At 47.6% G+C, this 26,629-nt stretch overlaps 1 protein-coding gene across 1 annotated transcript in view; it reads right to left on the bottom strand.

Annotated features, from left to right (window-relative positions):
* VAMP3 (vesicle associated membrane protein 3) overlaps positions 1-26,629 on the bottom strand; it is a 594,205-nt gene that overhangs the window by 78,400 nt on the left and 489,176 nt on the right. The window contains exon 4 of the mRNA XM_044056443.1: positions 17,784-17,835. Within this exon, the coding sequence (XP_043912378.1) occupies positions 17,784-17,835 (52 nt within the window). The remainder of the gene's footprint in view (positions 1-17,783; positions 17,836-26,629) is intronic.

The raw sequence follows: 26,629 nt of genomic DNA, 5'->3' as shown, positions 1-26,629 counted from the left end.
GTACCCATTTGTCTTGGGTGAGGGAAAGCCAGGCTTTTGGGTACAGTGATAATCTTCCCCTGACTGCCTCCGAAGGTGGACAGCCGGGCAGCTCCTCAGGGATGCTGAAAGGGTTTAATCAGAGAAAGTTTCTCTGCTACCCTGGTTTTGTGGACCTCCTCTGCCTCTAGGGCGGCGTCTATTGTTATTCCCCCCTCTGCCTCTAGAGGGGAATTGACCTTGTGCGTCAGATGAGACTCCCTGAGGCTTGCGGAACCACATTTTTCCTCCCCTCTGACCTTTTGGATAAGGTCTAGAAGGGGTAGAAAAACAGACTCCCACGGCAGAGAGTCTTACCTTCCACCTCGCACCTAGTCAATGTATCCTTCACCTGAGGACCAAACAATGTTGAGCCATCAAAGGGGGAATTGGTGAAGGACGCCTTGAAAGGGTCCGCAAAATTGCAAAGCCGCATCCAGGCGTGACGTCGTAAAGCTACAACTGTGCCTGCGGCCCTACTCGCCCCATCAGCAGCATATGAGAAGCCGCATGGAGGAGTTAATCGAATTCAGGGTTGCCAACTGGGAGTTCATTTTGTCTTGGAACCCCTCAGCTGTTGGATCCTGCATAGCCTCACCCATATCTTTGAGCAAATCTCTCTGGAGACGGGTGAAGTGACACAAGTAGTTCAGCGACCGCATTGAGAAGGTCGCTGAGGAAAACATCCGCTTACCGTACCTGTCCATGGCCCTAGACTCCTTATTAGGAGGATGGACAGGTACCGAAGGATCGGCTAACTCCTTAGTGGCTGCAGCCACCACCATGGCATCAACAGAGACACCTTTTGATAGAAACTCTTTGTCCTTAGGGGCAGTAATAAATTTTGACGGCCTCCTTGGGGTAGGTTCCACTGAATCAGGGGCCGTCCAAGCCTTCCTTGCCACTACTTCCATAAGGGGGTCAAAGGAAGGGGACACCCAGGAGGTGGAAGGGCGAGTGCCAAACGCCTCAAGGTAAACTGACTCGTCCTCTGAAGGGTCAAGAGCGGGCCAGTTCCCCCTCTGTTTCAGGATTTCAAGGATGTCAGCAAAGGAGACATCCTCAGAGGGGGACCGAGGGGAACCTTGAGATTCCTCCTCCAAGTCAGTGTCAGAGGTGATAGACTCAGGGGAGTCAATGTGCTTCCTCCTGCACTGTCTCTTCCGAGGGGGTTCTCCTACCGGATCAGGAGAGGCCTCGGAAGAGGAGGAAATTCCCAATGGGGAAACCTGAGGAGCTGGCTCTCTGCGGTCTGATACAATGGGATGGGTAGAAATCACCGCAGACACTGAAGAGGGAGGAGCTGACTGTGGGGTAGACACTGGGTCTAGCACACTCCGCATGACCTCGAAGGCGCCCCTATCAGGCAAGGCCGGAGGTCCCCGCTCTGAGGAGACAAGGACCCCCCCCCCGGCACCAACAGGGACAGCTCCGAGGCCGATGTCGGAGCCGAACTCAGCAGCGCCGACGCTCCGAGAGGGAGAACGGGGTCGGACAAGGGTCCGATGCCACTCGCCCCCTCGGAGCCGACGAGAAAAGCCCGGCGCCAAGATCCCTCCAATGAGGAAATCGAAGCAGACGACGGAGCCGAAAGGGAAGGTATCGGCTCCGAAGCACTGACAGCCACGGCTCCGATGAGCCCCGGCTCCGAACTCAAAGGAGTCGGAGGAGGAATAAAACCAGGGATGGAAATGGCCGCTGACTGTTGAGTAGGGCTAATGCTGCCAGGGGACGGCTCAGAAACTGGAGCCGACTGTCTGGAAGTCTTAGAAGGCTTCCCCGACACAGACTGGGTCGGGGGGCCTTCAGGCTTTAACAAGCCACGTAAAATCAATTTATTTTTGCGTTCCTGCAGGACTCTAGGGCTGAATGCATGGCATACAGCACATGAGTCCTGCAGGCGCAAAGGTCCCAGGCAATATACACAAAAAGTGTGACCGTCTGTCAGAGACATTTTCTGACAGCACGAATCACACTTCCTGAAGCCTGAGACCTTGGAGTCTTTAGACATCCTAACTCAGTGTAAAAATACAAGCACAACACACAAACACACCCTTACGCAAAAAATAAAAATTCAGTCACACTGAAGGACTAGGGGAAGGAGAGGGAGAGGGCCAAAGGCCTAAAAGTTAAGAAGGGAATAAAAAGGGATTTCAGATACTAGAGGGGGACCCGATTTAAACTACTGAAATACTATAAATAAAACTATGGTAAAAGGAAAAAATTAGGGGTTGAAATAGAAGTTTCTAATTAGAAAACTTACTAACCTGCCAGAGCTGGTAGAAGCACCTCGTCAGCTAAGCGGCAAACGAGATCTGGGTAGTTACCGCCTAGCATTGTGGGATATAGGGGAGCCTCGAGCCGGTGGAATTAGCTCTCGAGCTTTAGTATTGGCAGAGTCGGAGCCGAGGTTCGGCTCTGAACCCATCCAGCAAGAATGAAGGCGAGATTGACAACTTAACATACCCACTTCCCAAATCTGTCCTTGTCCTAGACTCTCGATTTGGGGGATGGACAGAAGCTCTCCTCGGCGAGTTCCTTTTTGGTGGCTGCCACCACCACCACCATGGCATCCACTGCTAGATCCCTTGTCCAATGAGGTTGATCTTCTGGGGGCAGTTAAGATTTTATCTGGCCTCCAGGGAATGGGCTCTATGGAATCAGAAGCCTTCCACACCCGCTGAACAAGTCCACAGATAGAGAATATCTAGTCCTGGGAAGTATTACTTGTTTGTCTTTCGGCACCATCGGTTGCTGTGCAGAAGGGGAAGCCAGTACCAAATGAGAAGAGAATGATGCTGGTGCAGAAACTGCCGGTGCCAAAGAGGTCACAGGCACCGAAACAGTGCTTGATGCCGAGGTAGTCTGTACTGGTTCCAAAATCATTGGTACTGAAGAAGTCTGTGTCGAAGGTGCTGACTCTTGTCAGTTTAAGTATTTTGGCCTTCAGTCCTGTGGAGGCAGACGGAACCTGTGATTTGTGAGACTTTGCCTCTTGTGCCAATGGTAAGGTCGGCACAGAATGGGCTTTTCTTTTTCTGTCTGGCTTCAAGTATTTAGAAGACTCAGCCTTAGAGAGAGCTTCACTAAACGAACATTTCATAGGCTCATAGGTAGGTACTAGGCTATAGGCCCAAGGGCCTAAGTAAGCCTAGCCAACAAGGTTCCCTGGCTTACGCCACCCAAGAAAGTTATTTTCCTGTCCCCTGTCGAGCAGAGCCACAGAAGTGATCCCCGGGGTGTATTTCCTATTTCCCATCCACTCAAGAATTTTCTTGAAGAGTGCTAATGAGGAACTTTGCTTGACATAAACTTGTTCCAGAGTACAGGAAGTCTCTGGGACAGGAATCTATCCCTCCAGGTTGTCCTGTTTATTGTGGTGACAAGGTTTAGGTCCCTAGAGAGTGTAGCTCGGAGGGATTGGGATTTCTTTAGGTGTAGCAAGTCCATGCATGGTTTGACATAGCTTTATACTTCCCTTTACATTATATTTCAATAAGCCTTTCAGGATAAGCTTGTTTCATCTCCACTAAAGTACAGGCACTAAAGCCCTGACAAATTTTACATGTAATATCCAGATGTGGGGCACCCAAACAGTATATGCAAGAAAGATGCCCATCTGAATCAGGCATCTTTCCTGCCACAGTCCTGACATTGATTGAAACTGGATGCCCCTTTTGTTTCTCTGCCAGATTAATTTCACACACAAACAGGCAGAAAGTATAAAAGAAAAATAGAAAAAGACTTTTATTTTATTTTTTTTAAAGATCTACCAGCAATGGTATACCAAAAATACCCAAAGGGTAATAAGAGAGAAGGGAAAACGATACCAACAATGGTATCCAAAGATTACCAACAGTAAAAAGAGAAGGAAGGCCTGTTACCAACAATGATAAACTGGAACTACCTTACAGTAAGGGTTGGGTAAAATAAGGGGTGGGTAAAATACAGTAGAAGGCAGTCAAACACTCACAAATAACAGCGAGACAATCAAAGAGGAAATACAAGTAACTTTTAGTCAAAAAATGCTAGAGAAAGCACGAAATAAGAACTTAGCTGAGAGTATCGGCTAACGTGTCCAGTTTTCAGAGCGGCAAACAAAATCTGAGGTAATGGGAAGAGGGGTATTATGGGTAGAGCCTTAGCTCAAGAGTTTTTTGGCTGGCGTAAGCTATGTACAATGGCCGAGTTGGTTCCGAGGGGTCGGAACCAAACCCATCAGTCAAGAATGACTGAAGATTGACATAATCAGATTATAGGTTGCTGCCAGGATGAAAGTGAACATAAAGCAGAGGCTTCCACTGAATTTTTGACAGGAAGCAATTTCTGCAACAAATGCAATTTCAGATGTTTTCCGTTTTTCACAGTAGCTGAATAATATCTCTACAAACTGGGCACTTAAAGGCTCATGCTGTTCACTCAAGCAATACAGGCAGATACAATGGGTCTTGGAGAATAAGAAGTTATGTACCTACATAACATTCCAGGTTAGTTGTCTTCTTCTCGCCTTCTTTCTTGCTGGTTGGGTTCGGAGCCAATCCTTGGCTACGACTCGGCCATTTTCTGAAGCTCAAGAGCTACTTACTGGCTCGAGGCTTCCCTATATCCCACAATGCCTGGCGCTAGACCCCCAGATCTTGTTTGGAAGACCTAACACCATAATAATAAAATTTGTAGGACAAACTGTCCCAATAACAAGACTTCAGCTACAGGGCTGAAGAAAAGTGTAGAGGACACAAAAACGGTAAAGACTCGGCCAGTGATAAGACTGGTAGGAGAGCTCTTCTCGGTCCATCTAGGCTAGGGGGAATGGAGGGTGGGACGCAAGGCGAGAAGAAGACAACTAACATGGAACGTTATAGTAGGTACATAACTGGTAGGAGAGCTCTTCTCGGTCCATCTAGGCTAGGGGGATGGAGGGTGGGACGCAAGAAAGAAGGTGAGAAGAAGACAACTAACATGGAACGTTATGGTAGGTACATAACTTCTTAATGTTAAGTTGTCTCTCTCGCCTTCATTCTTGCTGGTTGGGACAGCGTCCCTAGCACCTTAGTCCTGGGTGGCTCATCGGAACAGACTCTTGAGCACAGTGGAACCAAAATCAGCTCTGCTCCTCGAGGCCAGATCCATTTTATAATGTGAAATGAAGGTATGAGGGGTGGCCCATGTGGCCGCCGCACAAATGGCTTCCAATGGTAATCTTGCTTGAAAGGCTACCGACATAGCTAAAGCCCTAATAGAGTGGCCTTTAGGTTTAGCAGGGAGTTCTTTATGCCTCAACTGATAAATAAGGGTAATAATAGAGGACAACCACCTGGATAAAGTTACTTTGGACACTGGTCGACCCTGCTTACCCTCTGCATAGGACAGGAAGAGTTGGTCTGATTTCCTTATTTGCTCAGTCCTATGCAAATAGAAACATAATTACCTATGAACGTCCAACTGGTGTAATTTGTGTTCAGATTTGTTGGAATAATTTGGAAAAAAGACTAGATCATCGATGGATTGATTCAAATTGTTCTCAGAGGGGACCTTAGGAAGGAACGAAGGATTAGTCCTGAGTGAAACTCTATCCTTATGGAAAACTAGATAAGGAGGACGAACACAAAGGGCTTGAAGTTCAGAAATTAGAAGTTATGTACTCACCATAACGTTCCATCTGAGTAGGTGACTTCATTTGGATGCAACCTGTGGGTATCGGATCCGACCTCGGATCCGAGCCGGCATTTCAAAAGCTTAGGCTCCGAGCTCCTAGCTCCTCCCTCTACCCATAACCCCTTGCCAATCCCTGACTGACCTCAGATTGAGTTTGCCTATATAATACTGACAACAGTACCTGAACAAAGCAAAAAATACTCGCTGTATAAAGGTCAGGGGGATGGAGGGGGGACGGTTGCATCCAAATGAAGTCACCTACTCAGATGGAACGTTATGGTGAGTACATAACTTCTAAATCTGAAGTAGGCAGACTTCATTTGTCTGCAACCTGTGGGACAGAGTCCCCAGCTACCTGAATCTTGGGCGTCATGGAAGGATGTTTCGGAGCACCGCTGAGCCAAAGGATGCTCTTCCTCTGGAAACAACATCCACCTTATAATGAGAAATAAAGGTATGAGGTGAGGCCCAAGTGGCTGCCGCGCAGATATCATCCAATGACACACGGGACTTAAAGGCGGCTGACGTGGAGACTGCCCTAGTAGAATGAGCCGTAACCTTCTGAGGAGCAGGTCTACCTGAAGTGTCATAAGCCTGCAGAATACAATTAGCAATCCACCTCGATAGTGTGACTTTAGAAACTGCTTTACCCAAAGCAAATTTAGCAAAGGAGACAAACAGCTGATCTGATTGCCTGTGACCAGCTGTTCTGTGAACATAAAATCGTAATTGTCTATGAACATCCAAGGAATGCAGTTTGTATTCTCCTTTGTTTGAGTACTTGGGAAAAAACACAGGTAAGTTGATTGATTGGTTGATATTAGATTCTGAAGAGACCTTTAGAAGAAAAGATGGATTGGTCCTGAGGCACACCCTATCTGGAAAGAAGGAAAGGTAAGGCGGCTTGACGCATAGAGCCTGAAGTTCAGACACTCTTCTGGCTGAAGTGATAGCTACTAAGAAGGCAGTCTTCCAGGAAAGGTACTTCAGGTCTGTAGACGCTGCAGGCTCGAAGGGAGGAGCAGTAAGGGCTTGCAGAACTAAAGATAGGTCCCAAGGTGGTACAATGTCTTTGACTGGAGGCCTCAACAAAAATCCCTTTAAGAAAGGTTTTGCACAATTTCGCCGTCATGAGGAGCTGTCTCATGACCAATGTGATAATGAGAGATGGCTGCCAATTGTACCTTAATCGTGGAAGAACTTGCCCCTTGATGAAAGAGGTCTGTTAAAAATCCAGCACTGCCGACATAGGTGCTGAAAAGGATCCAAACTTTTCTGGACCGCCCAAATAGAGAATCTCTTCCATTTACTCTGATAAACCTGCCTAGTGGAAGGTTTATGAGCTGCCACTAGAATGGCCTTGACCGGTGACGAGATACCAGGAGTCCTAATCAAGGATGGAACTGGAGCAGCCAAGCTGTCAATTTCAGGGTGCGTAGATTGGGGACCGAAATTCCCAGAGGATGGGAGATGAGATCCGGAATCGGATCCAGAATCCAGGGTGGATTCACTTTGTGAGACCATACAAAGGGGAACCAGGGTTGACGAGGCCAGAACGGGGCAATGAGAATCATTCTGCTCCCCAAACTGTTGGCTTTCTGCAGAAGCCTCTGCATTAGAGGTAGTGGAGGGTAGGCATAAAGGAGACCGGGAGGCCAAGCATGCACCAGCGCATCTCTCGGGAATTCCCCTGGTGGGGGAAGCAGCGCGAAGAAATTGTCGCATTTGGCGTTTGAGTGAGAGGCAAAAAAATCGCAACAGGGTTGCTCCCAAACGGCAAAAATCTTCTTCACTACCTGTGGATTGAGACACCACTCGTGAGGGGAAAGAATGGTGCGACTGAGTTTGTCCGCAAGGATGTTGGATTTTCCCGGAATGTGCGTTGCTACAAGAAAGCGTTTGGTGGAAATTGCCCATTCCCAGACTCTCATGGCCTCTCGACAAAGGGGATAGGACCTGGTTCCTCCCTGTTTGTTGATGTACCAGACTACCGACATGTTGTCTGTCTGAATCGCAATAGTCCCTGAAGGAAGAACGTGGTGAAGTGCTTGCAACGCTAGTAGCACCGCCCTCATTTCCAGGACGTTTATATGCAACAAAGTCTCTGTGGAGTTCCACGTGCCTTGGACAATCTTCCCCGCAGAATGCCCCCCCCACCCGAGGCAAGAAGCGTCCGTGGTCACTGTGGCTCGGGGAAATGCTGCACAAAAAGGTCTCCCTGTCAGAGGCTCCGGAGATTGAAGCCACCAAAGAAGGGAATCCTTGCATGCTTTGCTGACCGCTATCGGAGTGTTGAGAGAGGAACAGAGAGGGGACCACTGAACTTGAAGGGTCCATTGAAGAACCCTCATGCGTAGGCGCGCATGAATAAGAAGCGGATAGCTGCCGCCATCGAACCTAGGGCCCTCAGGACCGAAGCTGCTGTTGGAAATGGTTGCAGGACCGCTGCGACATGACACTTCAGGTTGGAAATTCTGTCTGGGGTGAGGAAGGCTCGCATTGACCTGGTGTTTAGTCTTCCTCCTATGAAATCTATAACTTGTGTGGGGTGCAGTAAAGATTTCTCCCAGTTGACAGTGATGCCCAGCCTTGGGGCTATACGAAGGAAGTAGTCCCTGGCTGAGCACAGAAGATGCCTTGATGATGCCGTTAGGAGCCAGTCGTCCAGGTACGGAAAGACCTGTAATCCCTGGAGCCTCAGGTGGGCCGCTACAACAGCAAGAACCTTGGTGAACACCCTGGGGGCTGAGGTGAGACCAAAGGGAAGGACCCTGAACTGATAATGACTGGCTCCCAGCCGGAAGCGAAGAAACCTCCTGGACTGTCTGTCCATGCGAATGTGGTAGTACGCGTCCTTGAGGTCGATGGAGCACATCCAGTTGTTCTCCCTCAAGAGGGGGAGTATAGATTGAAGGGTGACCATCCGGAACTTTTGCTTGGTTACTGACAGGTTCAGCAGGGAAAGATCTAAGATCGGTCTTAAGTCCCCCGTTTTCTTTGGCACTTAAAAGAACCTGGAGTAAAACCCTGACCCGGTTTGATCTAGGGGGACGCACTGGATAGCTCTTTTTTCTAGCAGCTGTCCGATTTCGATAGCTGCTGCCTCCCTTTGGTCGGGTGGAACATCTGGGAGGCTACGAGATCTGGGAACTTTGTATAGGGGAATTGTATAACCTCTGGATATCACGCGAAGCACCCAACGGTCTGTTGTGATGGACTCCCAAGAAGTTAGGTGCCTCGAAAAATGCCCCCCGACTGCCTCCAGAGACGGACAGCCGGGCAACCCTTCAGGGCTGCTGCGTGGGTCTATCAGAAAAAGGTTCTCTGGACCCAAAGTTGCTAGGAGCCCCCCTGCCTCTAGGACGGCGACCTCCTCGTCCTCCTCTGCCGTGGAAGGACTGGTTATCCGGAGCAGGTTGGGACTGCTGCGACTTCCGGAACCACATCTTCTTCTGTCCCTTTTGGTTCTTCGAGAAGGACCTCTGGGGAGCTGAGAAGCGGACTCCGACGGCAGACAGCGTCTTCCCGTCCTTCTCGCTCTGGACTAATGTTTCGCGAACAGTTTTGCCAAACAAGGCAGAACCATCGAAGGGGGCATTCGCGAAAGTCGCCTTGAAGGGCTCTGCGAAATCACAGTGGCGGAGCCAGGCCTGCCGCCTCATGACTAGGCCTGCTCCGCTGGCTCTAGCGTCTCCCTCGGTAGCGTGAGAAAGCAGCCGCATAGATGTGTTAGAAACTGCTCTAAGAGTGGCCATTCGGGTGGAGTATACCTGCTTATCCTCACCCGACATGGACTCTGGGGGAGATGCAGCGTATTCTTTAATCAGATCCCGCTGCATCCTGATGACGTGTGCCATGTAGTTCAGCGCTCTCAAAGAGAAGGTTGCTGAACTGAAAACTCGCTTCCCAATGCGATCCATCGAGCAGGACTCCTTGCCCGGAGGATGCATAGAGGGACTCTCCTGGGCCAATTCCCTCTTAGTGGCTGCAGCCATCATCATGGCATCTACTGGGGGGCCTTTGCTCCAGTGAGTGCGGTCCGGAGGGGAAAGGATACGGTCAGGATGCTTGGGTACAGGCTCAACGGTGTCCGGATCCTTCCACGCTCTGATGGATACAAGGTCCACCAGAGGGTCGGCAGGAGGGGACACCCAAGAGGTAGATGGGCCCGCCTCGAATGCCTCCAAGAACACAGACTCGTCTGAGGAGGCCTTGGGGGCAGACCACCCCCCCTGATCCTCAACATTTCCATAATGTCTCCAAATGAGACGTCTTCAGGGTGTGACCTTGGGAGCCCTCCCTTCATCCAAGTCTGTGTCTTAACGGACTCGGGGGAGTCCATGTGCCTCCTTTTGCACTTACGCTTCCGAGGTACTTCTTCGGGGGGGCTGTCCGAGGAGTACTCTTCCGCAGCTGGATGTTCCAAGGGAACTACTTGGGACATCGAGGCGGGCTGTCCCTGGGACCGGCTGGTGGGAGCCTGGCCCAACTGCAATGGAGTGCGGGATGGAGCCGTGGCAGGGACCGGGGGTCTGGAAGTCCTCAACAGTGCCCTTTCCACTACGTCGAAGGCCGAGGGGGAGCCAGCTTCTCTGAACCCCGAGAGCCGACCCCCACTCGGATCCGACGCACGGATCGGAGCCGGAGCCGAGACCGTCGGATCCGAGAGACTGGTGTGCTCCGACCTAGACGGGGCCGAAGACACACCAGCTCCCTCGGATCCGAGGCTCGGACCTCGGCTCCGAGAGGTCGGGTCCGAAGTACCCGAAGCACTCAAGGGATGGGACGGAACCGAGGTGCGCCGACCTATCTGATCCGACCCACCCCCGGATCCAACTCTGCCCGGCGCCGACGGCTCCGAACCCATGGTGTGGGTCGGAGAAGGAGCCAAGGGGGCGAAAAAAGGGGTCGAAGCCCCTCCCGGATTGGGGGGGGGGGCTAGGAGCACTCCCATTTGCATTTGGGCCTGGATGAATTTCCTCATCATCCGGTCCATGTCTGCTTCACTCATGGAGAAGGTGGATCTAGTCGAGGCCACCGAAGCGGATCTAGAGAGCCGCCTTGGGGACCTCGCTGAAGGGCTAGCCTCCTACTCCTCGGGCCCAGGAGAGAACCGAGGGGAGTGGAGCCGAGGAGGAGGAAAGCTAGAAGGCACAGGAGAGGCCCGCTTGGAAGGAGGAGCCGAACTAGAAGTTTCAGCTCTCCTTTTGTGGTGCCTCTCCCTGTGCCTCTCCTTCTTTTCTCGCTCCCTAGAAGACTCTCTCTCCTCCGGCATCTTAGAGGGAGGTTGAGTCCCAGCCGGTGGAGGAGAGCCCACAGCAACTGTTTGCTGTGTAGAAGGGGCAGAAGCCGAAGCGGTATCTGGAGGGAGAAGTCCCACCAGAACCAGCTTCGACCTCCGCTCCCTCAAAGCTTGGGGGTTGAACCCTGCACAAATGGTACAACCAGATGACAGGTGTTCAACCCCTAAGCATTTAATGCACCGAGTGTGGCCATCCGCTGGGGACAGCTTATGGCCACACTCGATACATTTAGAGAATACTGCCTTATGGGCTTCAGACATGTTAAGCCCTAACAGGCCTAAAACACACACACAAACTACGCAAAACCCGAGAAAAAAATTAAAAAATAGAGAGAGGAAAGCCTAACACAAACACTTCTAACTAATTAAACTAAAAAAGTTAAAGTTTTTTAAAATTTTCCTGTCAGAAAACTTATCTGCACTAGGAGCTCAAGGAATCCGTCGCAACTTGAAAGCGGCAAACGAAATCTGAGGTCAGTCAGGGATTGGCAAGGGGTTATGGGTAGAGGGAGGAGCTAGGAGCTCGGAGCCTAAGCTTTTGAAATGCCGGCTCGGATCCGAGGTCGGATCCGATGCCCACAGGTTGCAGACAAATGAAGTCTGCCTACTTCAGATCTATTCTCGCAGAAGTAATGGCCACCAAAAAGAGTGTTTTCCAAGTAAGCAATTTCACAGAACAGGAAGCTGCCGGTTCAAAGGGGGGAAGTATCAAGGAAGCAAGGATCAAATTCAAGTCCCAGGGAGGCGGGGGATCCCTGACTGGAGGCCTAAGCAAAATTGTTCCTTTCAGAAAGGCTTTGCAAAGCTTATGGGACATGATGCTAGTCTCTGACAGGCCCGTATGGAAATTGGAGATTGCCGCCAATTGAACTCTAATGGTGGCCGAAGAGGAGCCCGCTTGAAAAAGTTCCGCTAAGAAGTCCAGAACGTTATGGACAGGGGCTATATAAAGGGGTCAATATTTCTAGCCTCTGCCCAGAAAGAGAAACGTTTCTACTTACTAGCATAAGTCTTCCTGGTTGTAGGTTTGTGCGAGGAGAGGATAATCTCACGCACTGAATTGGAAATACTGGGAAGCCTGGCTAGGGTAGAGCAACCAAGCAGTGAGGATGAGAGACTGAAGAGACTGATGCAGCCTGCCCGACTGATGGATCAGGAGGTCTGGAACTGGGTCCAGATTCCATGGCTGTTCTAGAAGGTGACGATGCAGGAATGGGAACCAGATTTGTCGAGGCCAGTACGGAGCAATGAGGATCATTCTGCAACCCAGCACGGTAGCTTTCTGAATCAGTTTGGGGATTAGTGGAAAGGGTGGGAATGCATACAGAAGATCCTGGGGCTAATTGTGAACTAGAGCGTCTCTGGGGGAGTGTCCGGGAAGAGGGAAGAGAGTGAAGAAACTGTTGCACTTGCTGTTGAGAGGAGTTGCGAAAAGGTCGCAGCAAGGCTGACCCCATTTGTGGAAGATTCTGTCCGCTACTGTCCTGTTGAGAGACCACTCGTGAGGCATGAGAATAGCTCTGCTTAGCCTGTCCGCTATGACGTTGGACTTCCCAGGGATGTGCGTTGCCGTCAGAAACGGTTGAGAGGAGATCGCCCACTGCCATAGTCTGAGTGCTTCTCGACATAAGGGATAAGACTTGGTTCCACCCTGCTTGTTGATGTACCACACTACAGACATATTGTCTGTCTGAATTGCAATGGTCCCAGTGGGTAGAGAGTTCTGAAGAGCTTGCAATGCTAAAAGCACTGCCCTCATCTCCAAGACATTTATGTGCAAGTGGTACTCGTGGGGTTGCCAGGTGCCCTGGACAGTCCCTGCCCTGAAAATGCCCCCCACCAGATCAGGGAGGCATCCGTGGTCACTGTGGCAACTGGAGGAGGAAGGACAAATGGTCTGCCCTGGGGTACTGATGGAGAGACCATCCACCAAGTCAAGTGGTCTTTGCATGACTGTGTGAGTATTATTTTGTGAGACAAAGGAAGTTGTTGAAAAGACCATTGGGTGAAAAGCATCCACTGGAGGATCCTCATGTGAAAGCGAGCCAGGGGAACTAGTATGATCGCTGCTGCCATGAGACCTAAGGTTTTTAGGACGAATCTGGCCTGAATCTTTCTGCATCCTAATAATACTTGTACATGTCAGCGAATGTCTGCCACTCTTTCTACTGGAAGTCTTGCAGACAGATCTTTCGTATTTAATCTTGCGCCTATAAAGGTTAAGGACTGACAAGGCGATAAAGCAGACTTTTCGAAATTTATTGAGATACCTAGGTTGGAGCATGTATGGATGGTATAATCCCTGGCTCTCAGCAATTGATGTCTGGTGGTAGCAGTAAGGAGCCAGTCGTCTAGATATGGAAACACCTGGAATCCTTGCTGTCTCAGGTGAGCGGTAACCACTGCCATGCATTTGGTGAACACCCTGGGGGCTGTGGTGAGACCAAAGGGCAGGGCTCTGAACTGGTGCTCTGAACTGGTAATGACTGGCTCCCAGCCGGAAGCGGAGAAACCTTCTGGAACGCCTGTCCATTTTGATGTGGTAGTACGCATCCTGAAGATCTATGGGGCACATTCAACTGTCCTGACCCAAAAAGGGTAGAATGGACTGAAGCGTGACCATCCGGAACTTCGTTCTTCGAATAGACTTGTTTAGTCTGCTGAGATCCAAAATGGGTCTCCAGTCCCGTGTCTTTTTTGGTACCAAAAAGAACTTTGAGTAAATTCCGGATCCTTGCTGGTCTGCTGGGATTTGCTGGATGGCCCATTTTTTTAGCAGTCTTGAAATTTCTTGTACTGCCTGTTCCCTTAGACTGGGTGGAACACCTGGGATGGGGCTGTTTGATTTTAGGGGAGTGTGGACAAACGGGATTTTGTAACCTCCGGATATGATAGACTGTACCCATTTGTCTCGAGTGATGAGACACCAGGCTTCTGTGTACAGAGACAACCTTCACCCGACTGCCTCCGAAGGCGGACAGCTCCTCAGGGGTGTTGGAAGGGCTTGTCAGAGAAAGATTCCCTGCTACCCTGATTCTGCGGACCCCGTCTGCCCCGCGGGCGGCATCTATTGTTGTTCCCTCCTCTGCCTCTGGAGGGAAACTCGCCACGTGTGTCAGGCATGGCTCCCTGGGGTTTCCGGAACCACATTTTCCCACTCTTCTGACCCTTAGGGTATGGTCTAGAGGGAGTGGAAAAACGGACTCTAACGGCAGAGAGAGTCTTGCCTTCCTGCTCACACCTGGTAAGTGTATCTTTCACCTGAGGTCCAAACAGAGCCGAACCATCAAAAGGGGTGTTGGTAAAAGACGCCTTGAAGGGATCAGCGAAAATACATAACCGCATCCAGGCATGTCTTCTCAAAGCCACGCCTGTGCCTGTGGCTCTACTCGCCCCATCAGCCGCATACGAAATGAGCCGCATGGAGGAGTTTACAATAGAATTAAGAGTCACCAGCTGGGAATTTATCTTGTCTTGAGCCCCCGCAGCTGATGGATCTTGCAGGGTATCTCCTAGCTCCTTGAGGAGATCCCTCCGAAGACGGATGAAGTGGCACAAATAGTTCAGCGACCGCATGGAGAAGGTCGCTGAGGAAAACATCCGCTTCCCTTATCTACCCATCGTCCTAGACACTCTATTAGGGGGATGGACAGGTACAGAAGTGTCAGCCAACTCCTTTTTCGTGGCAGCTGCTACCACCATGGCATCAACGGGGACACCCTTCGTCAGAAACTGTTTATCTTGGGGGGGGGCTGTGATAAACTTAGTGGGCCTGCGAGGGGTTGGTTCCAGTGTGTCCGGAGCTGACCACGCCTTCCGAGCCACCACTTCCATTAGTGGATCGAAAGGTGGAGATACCCAGGAGGTGGGGGGGCAAAGGGCGGACCAGTTTCCCCCCTGCTTAAGGATCTCAAGGATGTCTGAGAAAGAGACATCTTCAGAGGGGGATCTTGGGGACCCTTCCAAATCCTCCAAGTCAGTATCTGACGTGACCGACTATGGGGAGTCAACATGTTTCCTCTTACATTTTTCTCTTTCGAGCTGGCTCCTCTGAAAAATCAGGGGAGGCCTCGGAAGAGGAAGATACACCCAATGGGGTGACCTGGAGCGTTTGATCCCCTCACTTGGGGTCTGGAGGAGGGGCAGAGACCGAAGCAGGCACCCTGGGGGGAGGAGCTGAAGGGGCTGATCGAGGTGCAGACTCAGAAGTCAGCACGCTCCTCATGACCTCGAAGGCCCCCCCTGTCCGGCACAGAAGAGGGTCCCCGCTCCGAGGAGATGGGAATCCTCTCCGGCACCGAAAAGGACGGCTCCGAAGCCGATGTAGGAGCAGAGCTTACCTGCGCCGAAGCTCTGAGAGGGAGAATGGGGTCGGACAAGGGTCCGATGCCACTCGCCCCCTCGGAGCCGACGAGGGAGTCTCGGCGCCCAGATCCCTCCAAGGACGGAACCATTGAAGAAATCAGAGCCAACGAAGGAGCCGACAGGGGAAGTATCAGCACCGACATTTCCAGGATCCGAGCTCCTACAAGCTCCGGCTCCGAACTGACAGGAGTCGTCGGAGGAGGAACTACTTTGGAAGGAGGAGCAGCCACAGCCTGATGAGGAGGGCTAGTTAACATCTTAGCCAGGGCCTGCGATTTGAGGAGTCTACTGACCACTCTCTCCAAGTCATGATCGGACATCCTCGAGGACCGAGAAGAGTGGGACCTATGGCTCCGTACAGACTGTAGCAAGGGTGATCCCGGAGCCGAGCGAATAGACTCCAGAGATGGTGACCTGGATCGCTTACGGCTCCCTGACGGCTCCGACAGTAAGGTCGGAACTGAGAGAGATTTTGATACTTCGGTCCCGGCCGGAACCGAAATTGAAGCAGATGCTCCACCTGGCGACGGCTCCGAACTGGGAGACGACAGCTTGGTGGGCTTAGGGGTTTTAGCTGGCTGAGACTTTGCCGGAGACCCCTCGGGTTTTAGTAAACCCCTGAGAATTAACTTCTTCCTACGCTCCTGCAGGACTCTCAGGCTAAAGGCATGACATACCAAGCAAGAGTCCTGCAGGTGTAGGGAACCCAAACAATAAACACAAGAAGTGTGACAGTCTGTCAGAGACATTTTCTGACAGCACGAGTCACACTTCTTGAACCCTGATACCTTGGTATCCTTCGACATGATAGAAAATAAAAGGAATACCAATGGAGAAAGTTTTTCGACTAGTGCAGAAAAACACACACACTCATACACACACACACTAGTCCCACACCTTCGCACAAAAGACTTATGTAACTATACTAACAAAAAAGCTAAGAAAATTATGATCTTATACTATAAAAAGGCTAAACACTACTTCCTACTGAAAACATTATACCAGGGAAGGGGATAGCCTTAAACGGCCTACTGGAAGATGGGGGGGGGGGGGGGACTCTCTAAGTAAAACGAGTTTCCAAACCGTCAGAAAAACAAGGAAACTAAGACTAGCCTACAGAACTACTCTAATTTTAACAAAAAAATTTGAAAACTATACACTAACAATTTAGCTATTACAAATACAAAAGATTAATACGACCTGAGCCAGTGAAGCGCAACCTCGCAGCTGAAGCGGCAAACGAGATCTGGGGGTCTAGTGCTAGGCATTGTGGGATATAGGGAGGCCTCAAGCCAGTAAGTAGCTCTCGAGCTTTAGAAAATGGCCGAGTCGCAGCCGAGGATCGGCTCCGAACCCAGCCAGCAAGAATGAAGGCGAGAGAGACAACTTAACATTAATATTTCTCCTACAAACAGTTGAGAGAAAAAAAAAATTGGCCCTACAATGACAGTAAAGGTAAGCCCACAGCTCAACAATCAAATGAGTGGGGAAAAAAAAGAGACTAAACAGGAATGCAGGAAGGAATGATCAATGATCCACAAAAGTTGGTAAAGTTGGTTTATTTACGAAGGCAAAGACCCCAAAACAAAGGAACAAGTTAAAATACCATAAAGTACCAAAAGAATCCCAGACCAGCAAGAATTATCACTGGAAGGCAAATAATACACATTAGATAAAGGATTCCACCATTCACCACAGAAAATGAATGTTTACCACAAAATCACAGAAGGCAACCCAGGAACATTTTCTTCAACTGAACTATTACACAGCTACAGAAGCACAATTCCCTTGGTAAGCGTTATGACTTCAGCCACCTCACCATCCTGAACATTGCAGCAATAGCACAATCAGCCTTTGGCACTACATAGTTGAAAATATGACAACCGAGGCTTTAAGAAAAGTATTAATTTATTCCAAGACTCATTGAATACATTGATTGTTTGCAACTGGAATTGTTTTAATTGGTTAATTAGGTGCTTAGATCTGTATTTAAGAGTGTTTGTCATTTGTATATTTCATGGTCTGATGAAGTTTTGTACGAAAGCGCTTGAGAGTTGGAATAAATTAATACTTTTCTTAAAGCCTTGGCTGTCATTTTCAGCTTGGACTGTATTTAAATATTTGTGGAGATTGGTGGTGCATTTATTTTTGTCTTTGGCACTACATCTCAACATTCACAAAGGCATACAGTTATCCAGAAAAAAAATGAAACAGTACCTTGTTAGACAAAGTATTTAAACTAGATAGTAAATGGGACCAAAATGTTTTTGATACAGAATTTGTCACTTCTGTCCGTCTTGAATATCAACTCACAATATATTATCAAAATTATAGAATTAGACACATGCTATTTTCTACCAGACACGCTCTATACAACTAGGACACAATGCAGTTTTATTTTTAACTCTGCATTCTGAAAACATAAGAAAAAGCAAATACTCACCAATAATAATAATTATTAAAATAGCAACAACCGCTCCTAATATTGCCCACATCTGTGAAAAGAAAATGCATCAAATAAAACAAAGCACAAAACAGATCTACAATTTTAAATAATCTACTGTAGGGCATGAGCCAAAATGACAATAAAAAAAGTGAAATTTAAAATGAAAACTATGAAGCACTGTTTACCCCTCACAGTGAGTGGGAAAGTGTAAGACTGTGTGCGCGTTTGAGTTGAACAAGGGACCTCACAACATGTACCATAAGCAGGTCCCATGCCTCTCAACCTCTTACAGCAAGAAATCTAGACAAAGCCACACAACTGGGGGGAGTGCAAAATATGGATACTTCTTTAATATTGCTCTTAGAAACTTAGAATGTTTACAGAACAACAGGTTTTGCATTAGCATTCATTTTCTGAAGGAAATGAAGTCTGAACCTAAAATGTCTGCCATTATTTTCTGATTTCAGTCCTCAATAATTTACCAGAAAACCACAATTTTATGAGAAACAGACCAAAAATATAAGGTAAAAATCTGGACATTTGAGAGGTATGAACAGGTCTGAGACAGCAGAAGTCTGGACTCAATCAGCAGTTTCAGTGTGAATACACTATTTCAGAAAGAAGGCCACAACACTGAAATGAATTTGTGTAGAGCTCACATACTTTAATGGCTTTAAAAGTACATTTTTCACTTACCAGTTTCTATGGAGAAAAAAGCACACAACACACACGCGGCTCTCTCTCCTCCCCTGCCTTAAGTAAATATCCCCTATTTTTCCTGTTACTTAAATGTCCTTGTCTGACTGTTAACCAAGTGAATTAACTAGTCTTAGATAGTACAGTTGTTTACACTTACCATAAATGTAGATATTCGAGTGTATTCACTGTCGCAGTCATTACATTTGGGTAATCTGCTGGCAGGTTGCCCTCAGTCGGCCTGAATAACAAAGTCTTGGGTCCTGCGTCGGTTGCTGTCTCCACTTCCATGACGTCAGGGGTGTAAAACATGCAGCCGACGCCATTTTAATCAGTTTTTCTTGCCCCAGATGTCAGGTGCCCCCCAAATGGAAAGCAAAAATACATATAAATAAACTGTAGATATATAAATACACTTTAGAAACATAAAATTTACCTTCAACTAAAAAGCAAATACACCACAAAGGCTTTTGAGTATAGTGAAGGAAAGAAAAGGTATAGAATGGGGGATGGCGGGTGGGTAACCCGGACTGCAACAGTGAATACACTCTAACATCTACATTTATGGTAAGTGTACACAACTGTACTATGTTCTTCGTGTTTCACTGTTGCAGTCATTACATTTGGGTAGAATCCCAAAGCTATGGATGGGAGGATGGAACTAAACAGCATTATGAGCAGCTATAAGGCCCTGTAAGACTGCAGTGGCAAAGCCTGCCCTGGATTTAGAGAAGAGAGGTAAATGATAATGCTTTGTGAACGTATTAACAGAGCCCCAAGTAGCAGCTTATAGAATGTCTTTGGTTGGGACCCCACTGAGAAAAGCTGCTGAAGTAGAAGCAGCCCTAGTGGAATGGGATCTGATCCCCTTGGGCATAGGTCTACCATGGTGCAAATGGCAGAAACGAATGCAGTGGCTTATCCATTTAAAAATAGTCTGCTTTGATATAGCCTTCCCCTCTAATTCTGCAGCAAATGCTACCAGTAGTTGCTCAGACTTTCTTACAGATTTTGTCCTGTTTAAGTAGAATCTTAATTGTCTGTGTATATCCAATGAATGCAGAACCCGCTCCCCCTTGTTCTGCGGATTTGGGAAAAATGTTGGCAGGTGAATGGTCTGGTTAAGAGCCACACTGGATACCACCTTAGGCATAAAAGAAGGATTGGTCCTGAGGGCCACCCTGTCCGGGTAAAATATAATGAAAGGCTCCACTGCCATGAGAGCCTGTAGTTCTGAAACCCTTCTTGCTGAAGTGACTGCCAAAAGAAAAGCTGTCTTCCAAGATAGAAATTTTATATCCGCAGTAGCTGCTAGTTCAAAAGGAGGCAGGGTGAGTTTTTCCAGCACAAAATAGAGGTCCCAGGCAGGAGCTGGTGTTCTCCTGGGAGGCCTTAAATTTTTGGCCCCCTCTGAGATACTGTTTAAGCAGTGGATGCGAAAAGATGGGAGGCTCTGTGTTGTAATGAACCGAGATGGCAGAGGCATGGATTTTTATTGAAGAAAAAGATAAGCCCTTGTCAAGCATCTCAGCTAAGTATTGGAAAATCTGAGGAATATTGGGCTTTGCTGTGTCTATTCCTTGTGCTTGGTTCCAAGCACAGAATCTCTTCCATTTATCAGCAAAAGATTTTCTAGTACTAGGCCTTCTGGCTTCCAAAATGACATCCATCACAGGTTTACTGAAAGATGTGGTTTGAATAATTAATTGATTGGCCATGCTGCAAGATTCAGAGTTTGGAGCGGAGTATGCAGAATTTGAAAGTTCTGCTGAGACAGCAGATAAGGTGTTTGAGGCAAGTACCACGGAGGAAGGTGTGACATATTCCTTACAAGTGGGTACCAGTGCTGGCGAGGCCAGTCCGGAGCAATTACGATTATTTTTGGTTTTTCCTGTCTGACTTTTAGTAAGACCTTGGAGAGTAGAGGCAGAGGGGGAAAGGCATAGACTGATAGGTTTTTCCAGCTGAAGGATAGAGCATCCACTTTCCATGCTTTTTTGTGAGGAGTTCTTGAGCAGAATTTGTCCAACTGATAGTTTTGGGGAGAGGCAAATAGATCTATGTCTGGGCTCCCCCATTTCTGTGTTAACATGTTGAAGATTTGTGGATCCAGTTTCTATTTGTGCGGGTCCATAAGATTTCTGCTTAGATAGTCTGTCAGAGTATTTTGCTTTCCTGGCAGGAATTGTGCTTGAAGATGTATTTGGCAAGTCAAGGCTGTGTTCCACAAGGCCATGGCTATTCTGCAAAGGGGGTAGGAATGTGTTCCCCCTGTTCGTTTATGTACCACATAACAGTGGTGTTGTCCGTCTTTATCAGTAGTTGTCCTGGATGAAGTAAGTCCTTGAAGGCTGTCAGAGCATTCTGAACAGCTAGCATTTCTTTCTGGTTGATATGCAGATGCATTTGGTTTGGGCTCCATTTGCCCTGAATGCATCTCCATGCCAGGTGGGCCCCCCAAGCAGAGTCTGATGCGTCTGTAGTTAGGGTTTGGGTGGCAGGGGGTAGAGTGAATGAGTGTCCCTTGTTTTGGTGACATGTCTCTGCCCACCAAAGAAACTCCTGTTGCAGGCAGGGAATGAGAAAAATCATTGTTTCCAGGCTGTGGCAATGTTGACTCCATAAACTTTTTAGGTACCATTGAAGTTTCCTCATATGTAGTCTCACATATGGAATTAGTAGAATGCAGGATGCCATGAATCCCAAAGCCTGCAGAATTTGTCTTGCAGATAACTAGGTTTTTGTTGCCATTTGTTTGAAGTATGTTGTCAACTAACTCCGTCTGTCTGGCATGAGGTAACCCATCTGGGCAGCTGTATTCAAGCTTGCGCCCAGGAATGTAATTATTTGAGAGGGTACCAGTTGTGATTTCTTTTCATTTATGGTGTACCCTAGGCATGCTAGAAGCCTTTTTACAAATGCCAGATGTTGAAGAAGAGTGTCCTTGTCCTCTGCTTGAATGAGACAATTGTACAGATAAGGATACATTTGAATGTTTCTTTGTCTGCAGAATGCAATTACTGGTGCCAGGCACTTTGTAAAGACCCTGGGTGCAGTAGATAAGCCAAAGGGCAGTGCAGAGAATAGGTAATGCAAAAAAACCTGCTTTGAAGCGGAGTCCTCAGCATGATTCCCTTATTGGGATATGCAGGTATGCCTCTTTTAAGTCTAGCGTTACTAACCAAGCATTCTTGCCTAGCACAGGCAGTAGCTGTTGTAAAGTCAGCATTTTGAATTTTGGAATGTCCAGGTACGTGTTCAGAATCGATAAGTCCAGTATTGGACGCCATGAATGGTCTTTTCTGGGTACCAGGAAAAGTCAAATAAAATCCTTGTCCTTTTTCCTTTTCTGGTACCCGTTTAATAGCCTCCATATCCATGAGGGACATGACTTGTTTCTGGGACTCTGCCCACTGTTTTTTTGGCGGATCAAGCCATCCGTTTGGAATTGGCAAAGTACAGAAATGAAATCTGTACCCCTGGGATACTATGTTTAATACCCACTTGTCCTGGTTAATTAACTGCCAATTTTGAGCATGAAGTGCTAGTCCCCCCCCCCCAAGGGGCTGCCAAAAGACAAGTGCTTGGAGAAGGTAGAGGAAAGTCACTGACACTGCTTACTATAGGGTTGTACTTTGTATCCTCCAGATTTGGAGGTGGAGGCACCCCATTGCTTTGACCTGAAGAACCCTGTGATTGATATCTGGAGCCTTTTGAGCATCTGGGTTTGCCCTGAGTGGCTCTGTTGGACACAGGAAAGGACCAATTTTTAGTAGGCCAGTGCCTACTGAACCTGGGTGGCTGCACTTGCAAGAAATCTTTTACAGTTTGCATAGATTTAACTTTGTCTTCCATTTTCTTTAAAACCTCTTCTGCCTTATTACCAGAGTATCATGCTGTAAAGGGGCATCCAACAATTTAGATTTAACATGATCAGGCAGATTTTGCTCCTTGAGCCAGGCATGCCTTCTAATCACAGATCCAGTAACGGTGGCCCTACAAGAGGCCTCCAAAGAATCAAAACCATGTTCTGCTGAATGCAATGAATCCTGTAACTCTATTTTCCACACAATCAGAAATCAACATAATTTTCTGTTTCAGTAAGCCCATAACATGCTGTTGATATTTAAGCATATGAAACTGGCATTTTAAAGCCCTGATTGCCAAGGTTACAGACGTATAAACCTTCTTACCCCCATCTATCCAGCACCCTGGAATCTCTATCAGAAGGGGTAGGATTTTTGGCTGTAGAAGCCTCAACACCCTTGGGACCCTGAGAAATGCTCTCAGGATCAGCAGCAGGATTTTTGAAAAGAAATTTGTGGGAGTCAGGAACCCTGTAAGTAGCCCCTAGTCTGGCTTACTAGGAGCCGGAGGCAGGGAATCAGGAGTCATGCTCGATTCAGAGAACACATCAACAATGTCTAATACAGGAGGTATTGCCAAAGGCCCATGCTGAAGAAGAAGAAGGAAATCCCTAAGCCTCTTTTTTGATTCGGAGAAGTCCTGACTCTCCCAGTGAAAATGTTCCCTTAAAATATGCAAAGTCTCTCCAAAAGAGTAATCCTCAGGAGGAGATACAGATGGGATGGATTCCTCTGCATCAGAATCCTCATAGGGTGGAATTGAAAATTCCTGATCAGAAGAGGAATCAGAAGAAATAGAAACCTGATCTGAAGATTCATAATCAGTGCCTTGCCTAGGCCTCTTAGCGGGGGTGGGGGTTGGGAAACCCTGATCAAGGTAATTAAATCCACAGCCATTTTGATCATCTGTTTTTTAGGCATAGGGACCTGAGCACGTGGCTCATGCATCGTTTTTTTAGACAGAAGTTGTTTTTGATCTTGTTTTTGTTGCTGGCATCGGTTTAATATAAAAATGTTGAGGCCTGAAAACACCCTAAGAAGCCGGTGCCTGCTCAGCGGCTCTGGACCCATCCAAGGGAGAGACATCCGCGGGTATAATACTTTGCGAATCTCGTGGCATACCGGACTCCGAATGGGTCTCGATAGAGGCCTGCAACTCAAAAGTAGCGGGTATCAGGGGCTGCGAAAGTGCCTCACTGAGTACCGGCAAAGCAGCGACTGGCATAGGAGAAGCTTCGTCGTCGGTTTTGGACCTTGACAGTCTGTCTCTGTCTTTTTACTTGTGTTTTTTGTGAACTCCGGTAGTCGGATTGCTAACCGACGACATTTCAGGGTAGTTAAATCTTGAACCAAAATATTTAGAAGCAAAATTATACCGACGCTTAACACAAAACTGACAGCAAGGCACGTTGTGATCAGGGCCTAGGCGAGGAATACAGTACAAATGAAAATCCTTATAATTCTCATTCAGTCCTGGTGTACTGTATGCGTTGAGTCTGATTTGTCAAGACTGCTCTCGCTCTTCTAACTTGAGTGGAAGAGAGGCATCCCTAAAATCTTGTGTAATTTGGTCAATAATCAAAAATTTAAACTTGATTGGAATGAACTGAAATATGTTTAGCTAGTGCGTTATCCAATTTCTGCTTCCTGATCGCATAAGTGTGTTCATAAATGCGATCGCGTAGGCGTTGTTCTGTTTTGCCCACGTAGAAAGCTGAACAGGTTTGGCACATAGCTAAATAAATCACCATTCTTGAATTACAATTGGCTCTTACATTCAACTTATATTCATAGTCATGAACTTTGAATCTATAGGATTCTATGATATATTGACAAAAAATACACGCCTGGCATTTAAACATGCCAGCTGTCATTGGTTTTTTACTGTTGTGTCGTTCAAGAAGGGCTTTAAGATTTTTAGCCCTTCTATAAACAACCAGTGGGTAATTGCCAAGTTTTTGGTAAACGATGCCTTTTGCCTTTGGCAGGGTGTGAAAGTGGAACCTGTAACCCTGAGACACTATATTCAAGACCCATTTGTCCTGGGTGATCATGTGCCAGTTTTGTGAAAAAAGTGCTAGTTTTCCCCCTAAGGGGGCCTCCAAAAGATAAGTGCTTGGTACTGGTAGAGGAAAGTCATTGGGACCGTTTCCTATAAGATTGAGATTTGTCTTCTCCACTTTTGGAGGTAGAAGCACCCCATTGTTTAGGCCTGTATGAGCCTTGGGGCTGGGATCTGCCTCTAGGGTGTCTGTACCTGCCTCTTTGTGGCCTGACACTGGAAAGGACCAGTTTTTTGAAGGCCAGTTCCTGCTAAATCTGGGTGGCTGTACCTGTAAGAAATCCTTAACTGTCTGCATAGATTTCGCTTTATCCTCCATTTTCTTCAACACCTCTCCTGCCTTAACACCAAAGTATCATGCTGTAATGGAGCATCTAATAATTTTGCTTTAACATGATCAGGCAGATTCTGTTGCTTTAACCAAGCATTCCTCCTAATCACAGAACCCGTTACGGCGGCCCTACAAGAGGCCTCCAAAGAATCAAAATCACAATGCAAAGTATGTTTTCCCACTTGTTCAGCTGCATGCAATAAATCCTGCATTTCCTTGATTTCTGGACATTCAGAGCTAGTCAACATTTTCTGTCTTAACAGTGACATTAAGTAATGCTGATATTTAAGCATATGAAATTGACAATTTAAAGCCCTTACAGCCAAAGTAGCAGAAGTGTAAACTTTTTTCCCCCATCTATCCAGTGCCCTTGAATCTCTATCAGAGGGAACAGGGTTTTTAGCAGTGGAAGCCTTGACTCCCTTAGGACCCTGAGATATGGTTTCTGGGTCAGCAGTAGGGTTTTGTATAGAAATTTATGGGAGTCTGGGACCCTGTAGTATCTGTCTGGCTTAACAGGTGCAGGGGGTATAGAGTCTGGAGACAGGCCGGACTCTGAAAAAGCATCATCTACAACGTCCAGAACAGGGGGAATAGCAAGGGGCCTGTGCTGAGGAAGTAAAAGAAAATCTCTGAGCCTTTTCTTAGATTCTGAATAATCCTGGCTCTCCCAATGAAAGTGCTCCCTCATAGTATGCAGGGTTTCCCCAAAGGAGTAATCTTCAGGAGGAGAAGCTGAAGGAATAGATTCTTCAGCATCAGAATCCTCATAGGGAGGAAGGGAGTATTCCTGTTCAGAGGAGGAATCAGAGGAAATGGAAACCTGATCTGAAGATTCATATTCTGTCTCTTGCCTAGGCCTCTTATCAGGAGGGGGATGGGAACCCCTGATCAAAGTAATAAGGTCTTCGGCCATTTTGAGCATCTGTTTTTTAGGCATGGAAGTCTGTCCTGGAGAATGCTGTACTTGTTTCTTTGTCTTTAGAGCTGCTTTAGTCTTTGGCTTTGAAGCTGAAGATGGCTTTACATATAACTGTGTAGGTCTGAAAACACCCTCAGACGCCGATGCCTGCACAGCGTCTCCGGACCCATCTGAGGGAAGAGTTTCCGAGGATCCAATACTTTGAGTTTCCAGAGGCCCAGTCAGCTCCACGAGTTAGTCGGACGCGGCCTGTGGCTCTGAGGTAGCAGGTGTCAGGGGCTGCAAAAGCACCTCACTGAGAACCGGCGAACCGACCACTAGCTTAGCAGAAGCCTCATTGTCAGTTTTGTATCTCGGATGCTTGTCCTTGTCTTTATCCTTGTGTTTTTTATAAACACCGGTCATTGGCTGTTCAGCCGGCATTGTATAATTGAATCTTCGGCCGAAGTAATGAAAGGCAAAATCGTATCGACGCTTTACAGTGCGTTGGTTAAATCTAGCACAAAACCGACAACAAGCAACGTCGTGGTCGGGCCTAGGCAAGGAATACAGTAAGAGTGGAAATCCTTATGAGGTATTTGCTTCCCACAAGAAATACAATTGTTAACTTTTTCTGACATCGGACTGGAGCAAGAAAAAAAGTTTCCCCAACGGGGTACTTAGCTTTAATGAAGACTTCGGATCTGAAATTCGAATTCGAAAATCTCAGGAGTCGGCCGACCGGCACTTGCAAACTGCTTTTGCTTCGGGCACTGTGCGGCAAGAAAGACTGGAGAAAATGGCGTCGGCTGCATCTTTTATACCCCTGGTGCACTGACATCAGGGAAGAGGTGACAGCAACAGACGCCAGACCAAGACTTTGGAATTCAGGCCGACTGCGGGTAGCCTGCCAGCAGGATAACCCAAGTGTAATGACTGCAACAGTGAAACACGAACATCTTACACAGTTCTCAATATAATTAGTTG

This window comes from Protopterus annectens, chromosome 14.part0 (assembly GCF_019279795.1).
Source record: "Protopterus annectens isolate FY-2018-M chromosome 14.part0, PAN1.0, whole genome shotgun sequence".
Classification (NCBI taxonomy): Eukaryota; Metazoa; Chordata; order Ceratodontiformes; family Protopteridae; genus Protopterus; species Protopterus annectens.
This window is presented reverse-complemented; position numbering and strand designations above follow the sequence as displayed.